Source organism: Helianthus annuus, chromosome 4 (genome assembly GCF_002127325.2).
Source record: "Helianthus annuus cultivar XRQ/B chromosome 4, HanXRQr2.0-SUNRISE, whole genome shotgun sequence".
Taxonomy (NCBI): domain Eukaryota; kingdom Viridiplantae; phylum Streptophyta; class Magnoliopsida; order Asterales; family Asteraceae; genus Helianthus; species Helianthus annuus.
In genome coordinates this window covers 3,924,408-3,943,890 of record NC_035436.2, presented here as the reverse complement: position 1 = coordinate 3,943,890, position 19,483 = coordinate 3,924,408, and the positions used below count along the sequence as shown (strand labels likewise).

Genomic DNA, 19,483 nt, shown 5'->3' with positions numbered 1-19,483 from the left:
GTCAACAGAATATAATTAACTGAAGGATTATATTTATTAGGCGGTTTACTAACTCTGGTGGATCTCCTGACCCAATTTTCTGACGGGTCAGGCTGCTGTGGAGGCTGTTCTTCTTCATGCTCTGAGCTCCCACTGTCAGAGACTTCTCCTGTCTCATTATATCCACCTTCAAACTCTGGTCCTGTGTCATCTTCAAAGTCTGATTCGGGCTCTATAATTGGTTCATTCTTTTGACCATTAGTGTCAAACTCAACCACTTCGTTCTAAACCTCTGATTTCTCCGAATTCCTGTATTTGTACAGCTCTGCTTCATTGAATTCGGCATGTTTGCTTCTGACTAGCTTTCTGCTTTCATGATCCCAAAGCCTGTGGCCCATTTTATCAGACCCATATCCAACGAGCGTGTACTTCTTTGCTTTGGCATCTAACTTGTCACCTTCAAGATCAATATCATAAGCATTACACCCGGAGATTCTCAGGTGATCATACCCAACTGCTTTTCCCTTCCATTTTTCCTGAGGAATCTTGAATCCCAACGGTACTAAAGGCCCACGATTGATAAGATAAGCTGCGGTGTTAACCACATCAGCCCAGAACATTTTTGGGAGCCCTGCATTCAATCTCATACTCCTGGCTCTCTCACATGGTGTTCTGTTCATCCTCTCTGCAACCCCATTCTGTTGCAGAGTTCCTGGAACTGTATTTATCATCTTGATCCCTCTCTCAGCCCAATAATCTGTAGATTCTTTGCTGATGTATTCACCTCCGTTGTCAGACTTCAAGCATTTCACCTTCAAATCAGTTTCAAGTTCAACAGCAGATTTCCATTTCTTAAATTTATCAAAAACTTCAGATTTATGTTTAAGAAAGTAAACCCATACCTTGCGTGTTGAATCGTCTATGAAGGTCACATAATAGCGAGATCCTCCAGGTGAAGCAACTAATGTCAGCCCGTACACGTCTGAGTGAATCAACTCCAATTTCTGAGCTTTTGGTGCTCTCCCTGCCTTCACAAAAGTCACCTTCTTTTTCTTGCCAAGGATGCACGGTTCACAAAACTCAGACTTGACCTGTTTCAGTTCTGGAAGCTTTCCCTTGGTAACGAGCATCTTCATCCCCTTTTCACTCATGTGGCCGAGTCGTTGATGCCATAACTTTGATAGACTCGGCCATCAGATACTGCATTAACCCCGTCAGTTGGTACCTCAACCATGTATAGTGTACCTCTCTTCTTTCCTCTTGCAATGACCATACTGCCCTTAACAACTTTCCATTGTCCTCTACCAAAGTCGACATCATATCCCTGATCATCAAGCTGACCAATGGATATCAACATCCTCTTCAAACCAGGAATGACCCGATCATTCTTCAAGGTCCAAATGGTTCCCAATGGTGTTTTTAAGTCTATGTCTCCAACTCCTATAATATCAAGACTGTGATTATTAGCCAAACGAACTTTACTAAAGTTACCTGTTCGTAGATTCTTCATCTTCTTTGTGCTAGAAGTAGCATGAAATGATGCTCCTGAATCCATAATCCAGTCTTCAACAGTATTTTCGACACAGCAAATAAGGGTATCCTCTGAATCTGAGGCTGTGGTAGCATTCGTCTCCTTTTTGTCTCTATGAGGTTTAGTGCACTGATTTCTAAAGTGCCTATGCTCATCACAGTTCCAGCACTGTATGTCTTTTCTCGGTTTTGTTGGTCTTGACTTACTTCTTCGTTTTGACTTTGACCTTCCTCTATTTCCACCTCTATTATTACTTCTCCCTCTCCCCTCAGTACTGAGCAACGAACTTGACTCTCCAGAATTCCTCCTTCTTGAGTCCTCATTCAATATCAAGTCACGAACTTTAGCAAAAGTGAGGGTCTCAACTGCCCCAATGACTGCAGTAATAGTTCCTGACCAGCTGTCAGGTAATGAGGACAAGAGCAGGCATGCTTGCAGTTCATCATCTATCTTGAATTTTACTGAATTCAAACGAGACAAGTGAGAATTAAACAAATTAATATGCTCAATAACAGAACATCCCTCTTTCATGCGAGTGTTGACTAACTCCCATATCAGAAACACTCCCGTATCAGAAACACCTTGTTGGCAGGAGACGGCTTCTCATACATATTTGACAAAGCCTCTATGGTTTGTTCAGAAATATTGTAGCCAACATTCATAGAAAGAGTGAGCCTGATAGTTGACATGGCCTTCTTGTCAATGGTTGTCCACTTATCCGTTAGAGGTGTAGGAGGAGGCTCTAAGGCTGCATCCAGATCCTTATGTATCAGCAAATCCTTGATTTGTATCTTCCACCATCCGAAATTATTCCCATCAAACTTCTCAATTCTGACTTTTCCATCATCAGACATCTTTGCTGAATAACAGAAACTAACCAGAGAATCGTGAGAGAATAAACTGAAAAAAACAACCCTGAAATCTGACCTCGAAAAACGTGCAGAAAATCCGAAAAACGCAACAACGAAAATCGGTAAAGAAACCCTTCTGTTTGAGCGACGGCGGTTCTGCGGTTCCGGCAAGATGGTAGGCGGCGGCTGGCAAAACCCTAATCTGGGTTAGGTGGCAGCGGCGGTACCTGGTTGCCCTAGAGCAAAGCTGCGAAACTGCAGCGGGTCGGTGGGTGTCGGCGTGGAAACCCTAGCGGCGGCGAAACCCTAAATAGGGTTTGCGGCGGCGGGTGGAGGCAGGAGGTAGTAGGCGGCTGGTGTGTGTTATTGATCAAGAGCCCGAGCTCTGATACCAGTTGTTAGGATTTAGATCACACACATACTGTCAATAAACGAAAGCAATAAGAAAAGTAGACACGAGATTTACGTGGTTCGGTCACAGTATGTAACCTACGTCCACGGGGGCAACTAGGGTTTGTATTTTATTGAGTGATAATGATTACAAGTACAAGAGATATATTTATAGGCTAGAATTAGGGTTAGTCCCTTGCTAAACAAGTAACTAAACAACTGGACCTAAAACACTTAAAGCCCATTAGGGTTAGGGCCGGCCGAACCCTTTCCCTTCTTCTCTCTAATTCTTGGCTAGCCTTAATGGGCTGGGCTGAAGACAACATCTCCAACAAACACTAGATGTTAAAAATCATAGTTGGAGGTGCTGTGAGGCGACCGAATGGCATAAGGAAATATAGTTTCCTCAAAGTGAACAAGTCTTTATATAAATATTTTATTGCTTTTAACGTCAAGACATTTGTAGCCTCGCTGATTTAATGGGTACCCGAGAAAAAACACACGATTGTGACCTATTAGCAAGCTTATGAATGATGGTGGATGGAAGCATGTGTAGCATAAGCACCCAAAGACCCATAGGTGTTTGTATTCAAGTAAATAGTTGTATAGGAGGCTTGTGGGAGATTAGAAGTTGGGTTTTGTTGGGAAGAATATTAAGTAAATAAGTTGCCGCTTCAAGCGCATGGTGCCAAATATTTATAGGAAGTGAGCTTGGTCTTGAAGGGTACGAAGCATGATGTTTATGGTTCGAATTTTTTGGTTCCGCCTTAACGGAAATACATGTCGTTTTCATGATAAAAATTTAGAAAGTTGTTATTAGCAATTTTTTTCCATTGTCACATTGAAATTGTTTTAGTTTTCGTTCAAATTGTGTTGATAAAATTATAGAAGCGAGTGAAAATTAAATATACTTGAGATTTGGTCATAATTTGGTGAGTTCAAAGAATGTTTGCAAGGTCATCAAGAAAAGAAATAGAATGTAATAACGATGACCGAGGTCCAAAGGTCACTATGAATAATATCAAACGGCATAAATTTATGATTAACAGGTAAAGCCTTACACTAACCAAAAACACAGGACTAAAAATAGTTTTAATTATTTCTCGATAATCAATAAAAGAAGAAGACTTCAAAGACTGTAATAATTTGTGGGCCGGGTGTCCATGTCGTTGATGCCAACGTTCTTGAGTGAGAGTAGCAAAAGTTGATAGAGAGTTGAAAGTTGTAGCTAGTTCAAGGGTGAGAGGATAGGGGTCAACCGTACTATTGCATCGTAGGATAGGCTTCCCCATGTTGATGTTCTTCACAAGAAAACCAAATAGGTCAAAGACAATAGAAATTAAATTACCGGTTGTTAGGCGAGGAATGGACACGAGTTATTTAATTAGGTTGGGTGCATAAAGAACATTATTTAATTTTTTTATCATTAATTTTTGTAGTATTTGATTCCAATCACCAGGGCAAATTACATAAGGATAGCAGGTAGACGAACAACAAACTGCGTCGTCATCCCCTTCTGAATAGAAAACCCTAATTTACTAAAAACAAAGCCTCGCCCCTGATGGGTCGAAAAGGTGGTGAAAGTTAGGGGTGTTCAAAACCGGATATCCGAGTTTCGGATATCCGAAAGTCGGATATCCGAACATTTCGAATAGTGGATTTCACTATCCGAATCCGTATCCGAAATTTCGGATATCCGAAATTTCATATACGGATAATGAACCGGATATCCGAAATTCTAAAAAAAATTTCAAATAAAAATATCAACTTTTCTAACATACCAAATAGCAAATAGAAAGATCTGTTCAAAGTTCAACTGAATGTTTTCAAAAATCAAAATACAAGGTATTTGTGAATAAATCTATGGAGCAACTTTACTCTTATGGAGCAACTTTACTCTTGAATCAAAATACAAGGTATTTGTGAATTAATCTACTGTTGGAAGTTGGAACAAATATAGGGAACAAAACCAAGAGAAAAAAAAAGAACATCTTCAATGATTTAAACAAACAAATCGTAAATAAACACTAAACAACTTCCAAATCGTATATAAACAGCTTCCAAATCGTATATAAACAGCTTCCATGTTTTGAAACTGAAACGAATTGTGTAAAACTGAATCAGTAAATCGTGTATAAACTGATTGAACCTTTGATGTTCGCATATAAACTGTTGAACAAATCAGATTCGATAATCGATATATGGACACAAACCTTGAAACGTCGAATTTCAGATCTCGATCTTCGATGCTCAGTTGTTCGAATCTGAATCTGGATGTGGGTCGTTGTGGGTGGGGACGTGGGGTGTGAGAGCGGCCGGAGAGAATGGATTAGGGTTATTAGGTTTTAACTTTTAAAGGGTATTTATATATTATACAAATATAATAAAAAAATGTTTCGGATATCCGAAATATCCGAAATTTTCTGAAATTACTATCCGAATCCGAATCCGAAAATTCAGATTATCCGAATTTCGGATATCCGGATATCCGAATTTTCGGATATCCGAATTTTTGGATAATTCGGATAATTCGGATTTGGATTCGGATTCGGATGATTTTGAACACCCCTAGTGAAAGTTGTTGGTTGCCTTGTCCAAGTATGGGAATGGTATTGCGTCATCAACAATAATATTTTTAGACATGCAATTATTAAAAGAAGACAAAGAGAAGTTACCTGAGTTGTTTTGCATATGTCCAGTCGCAACGGTATCCATATACAAAGTCGGATCAGGAGATCAGAGACATGGTGTATAATGTTTGCTCAAAATATGTAGGCGTATACTGAGTGTGATAGGCCTGAACGAGCTTCCTGAAAATTTGGTAGGGGTTCGCGTTGTTGAAGGATCATTGCGATGCCATTAAATTATTCTGTAAGCCCGCTGATTAATTGCAAAACAAGGCGCTGGTTATCGACTGGTGTACCTACTCCAGCAAGTTATCATCAAGAGATTTGAGTTCTTGGCAGTAGGCCTATGATGCACAGGGACGCCTGTTTAGAGGGAGTACCGTCCTGGGAACGTTTTGGGGACAGAAACGCCATGGGGACATTTCCTAAACGTTTTCGGTTTATGGGGAAGGATCCAAAATGTTTTCGGGTTAATGGGGACGACTTGAAAATGTTTGGGGGCGTTTCTATGTATTTATAGGGTTTTAACAATGACAGTGGATGTGGTGGAAGACATGGAGGTTGAAGGTACGGTTGTTGTGGTGGTGGACGTTACTACAAAGGAGGAGGTTTGCAGGTGTTGTTCCTCGTTTGCAGAGGCAACTGCTTACAAATAAATTCAAAACTGATGATAAAGGGAATCATATATGAGAAAGATGTTTCACCATGCTATATCATGCGTCATGTGCTTCATATATATGTAATAATGAGCATGTATTACTGGGAAAGAAACATGCAATTAGTATATGTAACATAATCTCCGAATGATGATGTAAAGATGTGGGATGTGGGTGGAGATGCTTTTGATTCAATGGAAGATGTTGGGTTTTTGAAGATTGCCGATCTCTCACTAGATGAACCACAATTTTAAAATGATTTGACTATTGATAATTAATTACCTATGATTGATGTAGTGTTTTTAGAGTTTACACTTTACATCGATATATATCTATTTTGGACTTTGTTTAATATATTTTTATTTTTGCCGTACCCGTATCTCGGATTTTTGAGTTTTATCATTCCCCGTACCCATATCATCCCCATACATCAGTCTCGTACCTGTTCCTGTGTTACATAGCCGTAGGCTGACATACTGGGGAAATTTAAAAGATGGATGTTTGCAAATTCTTGAGCCGATAAACAGCCCTGGCATTTTTGTTATCTTGAAAAGGCTCCTAAGAGCCATCCATGCTTCATAGGTGGTTAGATCTGGTTAGTGGGGTAGCTCTGTAGAGACTGAGCCATAGCTCCATTAAAAGAATATGGAATCAATGCGAGACCAAGAATCATCGGGTGGAGGGGAAGAGTCTTTCTTAGCATCACCAGAGGATGTGGAGGTCGCAGGTAGAGGTTTTGGACCAAGATGGTCGATAACGTGGTAAGCGCGGCAGTGCACTTTAAATAATTCTAATCAAGAGCCATAGGGAGCAGTTTCAAACTCAAGAGTGATTGGAATAAATTCTTGATGTCAGAAACTATCACTGCAGGGTGAAGCGTAGGGTCCATGGCAGACTAATAGGGATGAAAGGTGGTACTGTTAGATATGAAGGCTTTGCAGGAATGCAGGAACAGAATAGAGCATCTGCATATCCTCTATTGTTTGATGCGCTAGTGTTTCATAGATGCTCTAATAGATGCTCTAGATGATAGATGCTCTAGATGATAGATGCTCTAATCTATTGCATCTACTGTTCACAGATGCTCTAATTGTGACAGATGCTCTAATAGATGATAGATGCTCTAATCTATTACTACTATTGCTAGATGCGCTAATATGGAACAGATACGTATATGCGCTAGTTTTTTGTTAAGTCTGATATCCGATTTCCTATTTTACGGTTTCTTGGTCAACAAGTTGTAAACCTGGGCATTATAAATAGTTGATATGATCTTTGTAATTGGTATCAGCTCAGTAATAAAATCCTAACCCGAGTTGCAACCCGTGGACGTAGGTCACCTTGACCGAACCACGTAAATTCTCGTGTTCTTTATTTTTTGCTAGTGTGTGTGTGTTTGTTCCGCTTCCGCTCGAGCCTACTCTGATCCGATACCCCTAACAAGTGGTATCAGAGCCAAAGGTTCAGTAAAATACACGGTTCACACGGTTATCGCAGGAGAAGGAGAGAGGTGGATGAGAGATCTTGATCTGCTGTTGCTGTCGTCGCCGCTTACTTGTTTACGGCCCGTACCTATTCTCTGGTTACGGCTCGTAAGGTCTAGGGTTTGCGCTGTAGGGTTTGCTGTTGCAGTCTGGTGGTTTTAGGGTGTTTGGCGATTAGGTTTTCGGTTGCTTGGTTCCTTGTGGTTTTTTCTGGTTTTCTCATTTGCTATGGCTGAAGACGGGAAGTTCCGAATCGAGAAGTTCAACGGTACTGATTTTGCGTGGTGGAGAATGCAAATAGAGGCGTTGCTTGGTGAATGCGATTTGGATGTGGTACTAGAAGAAAAACCTGCTGGAATGGATAAAGCTGCCGAGGCAATTTGGAACTCAAAGGACAAAAAGGCAAGAGGTAAAATTACACTGGCTTTGACGAGGAGTGTTGCATTTAATATCATGAAAGAAACAGCTGCTCGTGATATGTTAGCAGCTCTGTCAAATATGTATGAGAAGCCGTCTGCCGGTAATAGGGTGTTTTTGATGAGGGAACTGTTTAATATGAGGATGAGCTAGGGCAGTTCAGTTGCTGATCACATTAGCGAAGTCAATTCAATTTTGTCCAGGTTAGCAACTGTGGGCATGAAGTTGGATGATGACACTCTGGCTGTGGTTTTGTTATCTTCCTTACCTGATAGCTGGTCAGGATTTGTGACAACGGTCACTCAAACTGCTGGAACTGGAAATTTGAAGTTTGATCGGGTCCGGGATAGTGTTTTGGGTGAAGATGTTCGGCGGAGGAACACTAGTGGAGGATCTACTTCTGGTATGCTCAATGTTAGCAGGGGAAGAGGTAAAAACAGAAGCAGTGGGAGTCGTGGGAAAAGCTTGTCTAAAGCTGGGAAGAATGTGAGGTGCTGGAACTGTGGTGAAAAGGGGCATGTTAAAAATGAGTGTCCTGATCCTAAGAAAGAGGATGGTAAGCAGTGTGTAAACAGTGTTGTGTCAGATGAATCTGATGGTGACGTACTGGTTTGTTGTGAAGAGTCTATAGATTCTTGGGCTATGGATTCTGGTTCTTCTTTCACGCCATGCACAGCGGGGAGACGATGGTGAATCTGAAAAAAGGAGACTTCGGAAAGGTACGATTAGCTAACGGTCATGTTCTTAATGTTACGGGTATAGGAGATGTCAATCTGAAGACTCCACTGGGCACTACATGGAACTTAAAGAACGTCAGGGTAATTCCAGGTTTAACGAAGAAACTTATTTGTGTTAGTCAACTGGATAAACAGGGACTAGATGTTAAGTTTGGTGGTGGGAAGTGGAAGGTGATTGATGGAAATCTTGTTATTGCCTGTGGGAGGAGACAAGGATCGTTGTATCTAGTTGAGATACCTGCTGAGGGGGTAGCCGTCCCTGTACAGCATAAAGTCTGGTTCACTGAATCTAGTAAGCGGAAGAGGGTTCAATTTGCGAACTTGAATCCTAATGCTTTGGAGATGTCAGTTGAATGTGGTCGGGGGTCTATGTTTAAGCCAGTCAGAGGAATTGGTGATAGTGGGAGCACGGGTCGTGTTCCGGGTACAATCACGAAGAACCGTTGGGTTTTGAAGACGAAAGTTCCGACTGAAGAAAAATGCTCTCCTGGAAATGGTTTGCAAAATGTGGAGAGTGGTATTGATTCTCGGTGTACCTCTGGAGATGGTGGATCGTGCAAGCCGGTTGAGACACAGGATGGGTCAGTACCGATTTCAGTCATGGCTGGGTTGGAGCTTGTGGGAGCTTCAACTGGTCTCTCAGGTACTTGATGAGAGGTGTGGTTGAAACTAGGTCGTTTGGATGTGACTGAAGTCTTAGCTTGTTCTTGGGAACTGGAGGCTTGAAAGACTTGAACCGGTGATAGGTTTACTTGGATAGACTTTGTGGTTTATGCAAAGCGTCCAAGTGGGATAGACTTTGTGGTTTATGCAAAGCCTCCAATGCAGGAACAGGAATGCAGGAACAGAATAGAGCATCTGCATATGTTCTATTGTTTGATGCGCTAGTGTTTCATAGATGCTCTAATAGATGCTCTAGATGATAGATGCTCTAATCTATTGCATCTACTGTTCACAGATGCTCTAATTGTGACAGATGCTCTAATAGATGCTCTAATCTATTGCTACTATTGCTAGATGCGCTAATATGGAATATGGAACAGATTCGTATATGCGCTAGTTTTTTGTTAAGTCTGATATCCGGTTTCCTATTTTACGGTTTCTTGGTCAACAAGTTGTAAACCCTAATTTGGGCATTATTAATAGTTGATAGGATCTTTGTAATTGGTATCACCTCAGTAATAAAATCCTAACCCTAGTTGCAACCCGTGGACGTAGGTCACCTTGACCGAACCACGTAAATTCTCGTGTTCTTTATTTTTTGCTATAGTGTGTGTGTGTATGTGTTTGTTCCGCTTCCGCTCGAGCCTACTCTGATCCGATACCCCTAACAGGTACATGGTGTTGATCGAAACAGAAAAGAAGGGGAGAAGGCTTGCGGTAGAAGTTTTAAAAGGTTTTAGGATGTTGCTCTGATACCACGTAAGAGGTAAATAATTTCCAGTCGGCCTTTCTCATTGATTTCAACAGAATATATAAAAGATTACAATTCCATCTTCTACTTTTTTTGGAGAGTAATGAAATCCTATTACATACGTGCCATTAGGGGACTTGGGACGGTTGTGTGTGTGTGCGCGATAAGCCCCCATAACGAGTGATGGAATTCCAAACACCACCGTCGGCCTCATGTATAACACGTGGATCTTATCGCGCGTTATTCATGTTTGAGTGGTGAATTATTTTTAAATGGAGATGGGTGTGTGGTGAGTGATGGTCATTTCCACTAAAATCCATCACTAGCGATGGAAAAAGGCTTGATGACATGGGGGATTTTGATTGGAAGTTGTGAGTGAGTGATGAGTGATGACCACCCCTACCCCCTTTAGTATCAACAAACTAAAAAGAATGAGTTACAAACAAATTTTAAATCTTTAACTGAAATGCGGAAGAGAAATAAACTAAAGGGCTTTTTGGCAACTTCTAAATAGGTAAGTGCCGAACCAGTAATAAGTTCTGAACCATTAAGTGTTGAATCAGTAAGAGGTCTAAACTATTAAGAGTTATTATAATGCTTAACCGTTCAAAGGCAAATGTCTAACCAATTCAGATAAGAGGTCTTAACCATTTAGACTCATTATAATGCTTAATCATTCAAAGGCAAATAATCATTCAGACATTTGCTCAGGAAACAAACAGTCCGAACCATTAAGTGCTAAACCAGTAAAAGTAAAAGGTCTGAACCATTAAGAGATTCATTAAGCTAAACAGCCAGCCCCGAAGATGGATCCACCCAATCTATAATGTCAACTCTACATATACCATAAAAGTAAGGATAGTAGATAGCTTTAGCCGATGTTCAAAAAATAGATAAATAAAAAACAAATGAATTTGTATATCAATGCAAACAATAAAAAACAAAAGACTAATTTTTTTGTTAACTTGAAATTTTGACTAACACGATCATTAAATAGGTTCCAAACATAGAACATGTTGAAGTCATCATAGGCTCATAGCATTACTCCCCGAGATTGAGCCAACGCTGACTTTAAAATTTACACAAAAGCCTTAAATGAGTGAGCTTAAATGGTGCGAGCCGAAGCTTCGGTGTCGAGAATTCTGGTTAGTAAATCATCAGAGACCGTGCTATATATCCTTTGAGAGACCAAGGCATCCAATTCCTTCCACTCCGAATAATTTGGATCTGTGGTTGCTGGGGGCTGTGTATCGTCTATGTGGTTTAGAACCCGGTATGCGACACAGTGGAATTTGAACAATTTTACCCAGGAGGAATATGTAGCAGAGGTGCCATCAAGAGTTCGAATTTTTGACTGGATGTTCGAAACAGAGTAAGCTGGATGAAGGGTTTTAGGGTGCTGGTCATCTGGTTTGGAGGAGAATGTTTTGTCATCGGTCATGGTGACCTGCTGTTAGGTTGAATAATTGGAAGAGAAAGAAGGGCTTAATCGGAAAAAAAAAAGGAAGAAAGGGAAGGGATATGCAGAACCGAAGCTCTCATACTATAAAAGAGTTTATGATCTGTAAAAGTCGATGATCATTATTCACAAAAGAAAGCCCTATAAATAGGGATAAATACAATGCCAGCCTAACTCTAATGTAGGAAATACAATCTCAATACAAATACAATTGATCATCTATCTAAACCATATATATCTCTAAATAAAACAAATAAATAATAATATATATCGGCTAAGAGAGAAGGCTTGCGGTAGAAGTTTTGAAAGGTTTTAGGATGTTGCTCTGATACCACGTAAGAGGTAAATAATTTCCAATCAGCCTTTCTCATTGATTTCAATACAATATATAAAGATTACAATTCAATTTTCTACTTTTTTTTGGAGAGTAATGAAATCCTGTTACATACGTGCTTTAAGGGGACTTGGGGCGGTTGTGTGTGTGCGTGATAAGCCCCCATAACGAGTGATGGAATTCCAAATACCGCCGTCGGCCTCATGTATAACGCGTGGATCCTATCACGCGTTTGTTATGTGCCACAGGTTCCATGCATAAGTTTAATTTCTTTATAATTTCTTTATTTACTTGTAAGTTTATGTTAATTAGCATGTGAATAAAGAGATAGTGGGAATGCCCATATTCTCATGTTACGTAGCATTAGGAAGTAGTGGGTGTTAGTTATTTTGTTTCCTTTAAAAGAGGATATTGGTTTGGAGAATGATATGCAGAAAATTAATCTAAAAGGCTATCTCTAAATCTCCAAGTTCTCTCTAGTTTCTTTCTCTTTGCTTTGGCCAACAATTAAATTGTTGGAACCACATCAGTGGTATCAGAGCTGACTTGATCCACCTTCGGACCTATGGCTGCTCAAACTCTATCCGAAACCGAGTTCTATCAATGGATGAACGAATCCCTTGCGAAGCTCGAGTCTCAGTTGCAAACCCTTCTCAACGAGTTCCGATCGATTCGAACCGCATGGGAAGCCCCCTAACCCATATTCCATCACCGCCCGCCTCCGCTCCCGAACCTCCTGTTCCGTCTCCCGTCACCCGCATCTGCACCAAACCACTGAATCTGTCACCCTCACCACCACCAACCGTTGTCATCAAATCTCCTCCATCACCCGTTTCCGCTACCGCACCACCAGCCATGTCACCCACTCCTGCCACACCACTACAAACTGTTGCCTACCCACCACCAAAAACCAAACCAGCCACCAAACTATCAGCTTCACACATGTTTTTTGTGACCACCAAACCAACACCATCTATTGAAAACATTGCACCTTCGAACCTACAGATTACACCGGCCACAATTTCGGCTCGTGTCTTCAACCCTCCGACATGCCAACAACACAACCGAAACTCGCCAAAGGGCAAGGGAACATCGAGAGAAGACGTAGCCGAAGAACGCGAGTGGCGCCCTCCGTGGCAACCCAATAAGACGGTTCCGAATGCCACTACCAGGACCGACTGGCGGCCGCCGTGGTCGAGCATCTTTCGATTGCATATCCTTGAGGACAAGGATTGTTTGAGCGGGAGGGAATGTTATGTGCCACACCCTGGTTCCATGCATAAGTTTAATTTCTTTATAATTTCTTTATTTACTTGTAAGTTTATGTTAATTAGTATGTGAATAAAGAGATAGTGGGAATGCCCATATTCTCATGTTACGTAGCATTAGGAAGTAGTGGGGTGTTAGTTATTTTGTTTCCTTTAAAAGAGGATATTGGTTTGGAGAATGATATGCAGAAAATTAATCTAAAAGGCTATCTCTAAATCTCCAAGTTCTCTCTAGTTTCTTTCTCTTTGCTTTGGCCAACAATTAAATTGTTGGAACCACATCAGCGTTATTCATGTTTGAGTGGTGAGTTATTTTCAAATGGAGATGGGTGTGTTGTGAGTGATGGGCATTTCCACAAAAATTCATCACTAGCAATTAAAAAAGGCTCGATGACATGAGGGATTTTGATTGGAAGTTGTAAGTGAGTGATGATTGATGACCACCCCTACCCCCCTTAGTATCAACAAACTAAAAAGAATGAGTTACAAACAAATTTTAAATCTTTAACTGAAATGCGGAAGAGAAAAAAACTAAGGGGTTGTTTGGCAACTTCTGAATAGGAAAGTGCTGAACTAGTAAAGTTCTGAACCATTAAGTGCTGAATCAGTAAGAGTTCTGAACTATTAAGAGCCATTATAATGCTTAACTGTTCAGAGGCAAATGTCTAACTAATTCAGATAAGAGGTCTTAACCATTCAGACTCATTATAATGCTTAATCCGAGGCAAATAATCATTCAGACATCTCCTCAGGAAACAAACAGTCCAAACCATTAAGTGCTAAACCAGTAAGAGTAAGAGATCTGAACCATTAAGAGCTTCATTAAGCTAAACAAGCAGCCCCGAAGATATAGGCTCAATGGCTCATAGCATGACTCCCCGAGATTGAGCCAACGCTGACTTTAAAATTTACACAAAAAGCCTTAAACGAGTGAGCTTAAGTTCAAGCTCTTTTAATTAAAAGGGGTTGCTTCCAAGCGTAGATAAAGATATAGCTTGGCTTGTGTACACATACGTTGAACAAATGAATGTATTATATAAGATTGAAACTAATTGTAAGATAAAATGTATAATTGAGTTGTAAAATCATGTCAACTACACGCAGAGACTTTGGATTAAAAAATTACCCGTTAGCAATGTTCTTTGGCTCCCATCCAGCGATGTTACTCACATCAACAAATGCTTTTCTCCATATTTCAGCTCTGGTGACGTTCTTCGCCTTTTGTTTGGCAAATGCTTTTCCAAATTTCCCTTTCTGATTTCTCACTTCTGTGGGTTCCACATCATAAAATATGGGTAAAACAATAAGCTCTCTCTCATCCTTACATTTCATAATATGTGCAAGTTCTTCCAAACACCATGAAGAATCTGCATAGTTTTTGGAGAATACTATGACAGCAATTCGTGATTCTTCAATAGCCTCGAAGAGGGATTGATTGATGGATACACCTCGTGGAAGTGTTTCATCGTCCTTGTAAACACGGATAAGGTGTTGTGTAAGAGCAGAATATAGATGATCAACAAATGTCTTGCGGGTATCTTCTCCTCTAAAACTAAGAAATACATCATATTTACACGAACGAGAAGAAGAGACGGGTGCAGAGTGAGAAGAAGATGATGAACATGCCATTGATGTATTTAGAATCTGTAGAGTAATATGAAACCAATTTAGATGAAGATTTATGTGGTTTGAATTGTTTTTATCTACTCAAATGAGATTTATATAAGGAGATGCATGATATTATTTCTATCATGGCTACGAAATTTCGTCTTACCTTCTTATAACATAAGAAAACAATATTAAAAATATATATAAACACCAATCATGTTGTGAAACTTTAAAGGAAAGTTCTTGATAAATTCGTAAGGCTATCATTTCAATTCTCAAGGGTCCACATGGTAATTATTTGCCCACTAGTAATTATTTTATACCATACTATTATTTTATACATTAGAGAATTATTTATAAAAACATTTTTTTTCTCATATACCATAGTACAGGGATCACGCCGGCAAAGGAGGAAAATCATCAAAATAACTAAAATTAGTCAAAATACCATACTACAGGTTCCAAACATAGAAACCCAATAAGTCAGCAGTCATCACTGCTCATCAATCGTAAAAACGTAAACTTATTGTGAAATGATTTGACCTTAAAAGAAAAACCGTACATAGTGAACACATGATTCGATTTTCTGGTTAGCAAAAAATAAATTTACGGCATAACAGATCTAATATGTATATATATACAGAGAGAGAGAGAGAGAGAGAGAGAGAGAGAGATAGGATCTGACCTTGTGACGAGCATAACGACGACAGTGGTGTGAGGGGCGGTGTTTTCAATGAGTTGATGACAAGTTGACCGGGAAGGAGGAGGAGTCAATGGTGGTGAGTAGAGTATACAGAGCAGGTAGGTGGAGGAGGGAGGCTTCGAAGGATTGATGTAAGTAAGATGGGTAGTTAAAGAAAAGGGTACTTTAGGATATTGTGGCATTCCTTCTCGATATAGGCGAGTATTTTTCCATAGAACTTTTTATGCTTTCACACCTATCAAGAGTTATTGGATTTTAATAATCTCAATTTTAAAAATTCTCTCTAATGATCTAACTTGTAAAAGTTTGGCTGCCATTATTCCTTTTCAAACACATAAGAATAGCCTACTCCATAGATTCAAGTGTATCTCAAGACTCCTTAATTGGCTTAGATGCACTATGTGTTGATTCAAAAGTTATATGGTGGGCTATATTTAGGTGGCTCAAACTACCTTCTAGCCCGAATATAGAGACTTGCAGAGACATTCTTAATGTGCTGGATAACCATAAAGGGTCAAAAAATTGGAAGAAACTCATTGGTAACATTATGGCAATTATGAAAAGTTCAAAATGAAAAAGATTTCAATGGTGTCAACATGTCGGTTAAGAAGATAGTGGAAATTATAAACGCGAACACGTACCTATAGATTAAAGGGAAAACAAAATTAAAAAATTTCATATAGGAGAGATGGGATGATTTCAATGTGCAAGATGTAATCACGTAGTACCGTTTTGGTTTTATTTCGTATAGATATATAATGTGTTTGAACTGTCAAAGACGAGAGGATAGGTTGTAGTCTTTGTATCCGTCTATATCGTCGGGAAAATACTCGATTGGCAGTTGTGAGTGCGAGGTTTTGGCTTTAGCGGTGGTAGTGGTTTATGGCTTTGAGATGAAACAGAAAAGTTGTATTTGGAAATTGAAAGTTTATGCACAAGAATTGGAATTTGAAATGTTTTTATAAAAGTTGAATTTGGAACTTGAAAGTCTCCCCATGAGAAATGGAATATGAAATGTTGTTATAATATTTTACTCTGCATTTAATAATCATCTATTATTATTATATTATTATATTCAATTAATCATATATCAAATTCTCACAAATTTAAAATACATCTTCAAGTTAAACTAAATAACAAAATAAAATTAATTAAGATTTATATTATTTTTAATAGACATCATAACATTTCGCAATGAAAGACTAAAACGTTCCACGCGTGTGTACGGTTTTACGTTTTCACATATGTTTTTTGGGGTATCGATTTGACGCCTTCGCCTCAACGCGCAGGTCATAAGTAAGACGACCGGTTATGAAACATTGGTTTCATCCACAAAAAGTAACATTTCGTCATAATTTAGTAAAACTATAATAATGGACACATAAGTCGTGGAACATTCTTGGATATGACTCATCTTTTTTTTTTTGTAAATAAAAGATAAATAAAAAGAAACTAAAATAATAAAAGAAACAAATAGACAAGATAGCATCACTTGGATATGACTCATCTTTTACGTATCTTTTGATGATTTCCGCACTTTGGGTTTTTTAAGAGATTATCTTAGTTATAGTGGCATGTTTCTCTTTTTGAAGCAACACTACCCTCAGCCATATCGGTCTGAGTCAACAGGGAAACAGTCCCGCAAGGCCGGAATATTGAAAGAAAATTAAGTAAGTTATCAATGCAAAATGTGGCATGTCCATCTTTTGGAGGCAACGCTACCCTCGGCCATATTGGTCTGAGTCAGCAAGGATACAGTCCCGCAAGGCTAGTTTAAAGTTTTAATAGTAGTTTATTTATAAGGGATTCAATCCGTTATTACTTCTCTCGATTTGATGCTATCTGCCTCAAGAGAAGTCCTAATAAGCTTGAAACAAGTACTCGCAGGATCTATACACTCAACGAGGCAAAAACTTTACCCAAACCACCTTTCTAACCCCTTCCAGACAGTTAACCCGCTTTATATAGACCGTAAAGACACGAATGAGTGAATCAATGAAACATAAAGAGATGATAGAATAAAGTTCACTTTCAATATAAAAATTAGTTATTAAAATCATTAATACATACCTAATTAAAAAGTTAACCAAAGCTTGGAAATTAAAAGAAATACATAAAAGGCTTGTACTCACCAAGTGATGTAAGAGATTAGCCAAGCATGACATTTGTTTGACAAAAACTCTTATGATCAATCTTGGATCCCGAGACTACTACACACACTCTAAGAATGGATGATGGAGGGATGTGGTGGATGATGGTGGTATTGTGGTGGTGGAGTGGTAGCAGGTGTGAGAGAAGTGGTTTGCCAAGGGATGGATTAAAATTGAACCAAACATCCCTATTTATAGCTAGAAACAAACTCCTCATATGGCCCCGCGCCTGGAGGGCATGACCCAATGTCTCCTTCTTCTATGTCTTCATTTAATAAGCTGTGTTAGTCCGTTTGCTCACACGGCCCCGTGTGTCAACGGTACAGCCCTGTGTCCTTGTACTTGTTGTACTAATGGAGATTTTGCATATTTGAGAGCTGACCACGGCCCATGTCCATGGGACACGGCCTCGTGTCTCTTGTAAGCTTCTATTTGTCTTTTCTTAATCTGGAGTGAGGCACGGCCCCATGCCTTGGTGGCATGGCCCCATGCTTGTCTTCTTATTTGTTGTTTTTGGTCTTGGGGTGAAGCTTGGAGGGTTGGTATGAAGTGTCAACTTCTCTTCTTTTGTATTTATGATGGCTTCTACCGTTAATTTGTTCTTTTTGTACGTTTAAGCTCTTTTAATCCTAAAAATCAAAAGTATATAAGAAACACACTTTTCCAATATTAGTACATAAAAGTGTTGATTTTATACCTTATTTGATATAATTTATATCTTTTACAGGTTATTATTGTGTTTTCTTGGCTGAAATTTAGTTTCTTAGAAAAGCAAGAAACAAAGTACTATTGCGAGGTCTACCGGAGAGGCTAAATGCAGAGCAATGCGTTCAACTTCTTATGAGTTGGTATGGGTTGTAAATGTTTTAAAGTGAACTAAAAGTGAAATGTAAATTACCAATAAAACTTTTTTTGTGATAGGAGTGCTGCGATTTCTATAGCAGCCAAATCCTTTTTTCACGAAAGAACAAAACATTTTGAAATTGATTTGTATTTTCTGAGAGAAAAATGTCAATTGGTTTTATATGTACTAAAAAGGTTGATTCAGATAATCAGATAATCGACTTGCAGATATCTTTACTAAAGGGTTAAGTGTTGCCCAACATGAGAACTTTTGTAAAAGATTGGGCTTGGTTGATATGTTTAGAACAACTGAAATGAAGGGGGATGTTATAATAATGTGACATTAGTGTCACATATTTCATTCACTTGTTTAAATATAACTTTCATCATGTTATATATCATTTATGATATCTTATGGACTTATGAGTATAGTGTTGTATTTATCAGGATGTTAAGTGGAACATTTGAGTGACTGCGATCTTCATGAAGCATAGTTAGAGGGCCTGGTTGTAATATATATCTTGTGACTGGAGTATAAAAGGCCTCTTGTCAGTTCAGAGATGTAACTCTCTCACATGTTTCACTCTCTTGTTCTCTCACAGTTTGTTATTCTGGTTAGTTGTTATCGTTGTAATAATCTCTCATCTGTTAGAGAGATTGATCTTCTGTATTAGATGATCATCGATGATCATCCAATTTTTTTTTTTTTTTACGTCTCATAATATCATTCCACACGAAAAAGGGCAATTTACAAAGCAATGGCAGGTAGTCGGGCAACAAGTTGCGCCGCCACCCCCTTTTGAATAGAAAACCAATTCTACTAAATACAAAGTTTGAAACCTTTACCGACGAAGAATTACTTTTGAATAAGATTTTGTCATGTTTTGTCGCTAATTTATGTGTGTTGTTATCTTTCTGTTTATACCATTGTTCTTTACCGAAGCCAAGCTAGAAGAGGCTTGTATAATGCAGAAATTAAATTAACATCCATTACGTGAATATTAAAGAAAAAAACACAGTTGAAATAGATAA

General features: G+C 39.0%; 1 protein-coding gene across 1 annotated transcript; it reads right to left on the bottom strand.

Moving 5' to 3' along the window:
• Positions 1-14,227: 14,227 nt before the first annotated feature.
• LOC110935562 (TMV resistance protein N-like) lies at positions 14,228-15,520 on the bottom strand. The gene is made up of 2 exons (XM_022177937.2): positions 15,441-15,520; positions 14,228-14,791 (listed from the first exon to the last, which is right to left on the bottom strand). Exon 2 carries the CDS (start codon positions 14,774-14,776, stop codon positions 14,270-14,272), a length of 507 nt encoding a protein of 168 aa, XP_022033629.1. The 5' UTR covers positions 14,777-14,791; positions 15,441-15,520; the 3' UTR covers positions 14,228-14,269.
• Between the last annotated feature and the right edge of the window lie 3,963 nt (positions 15,521-19,483).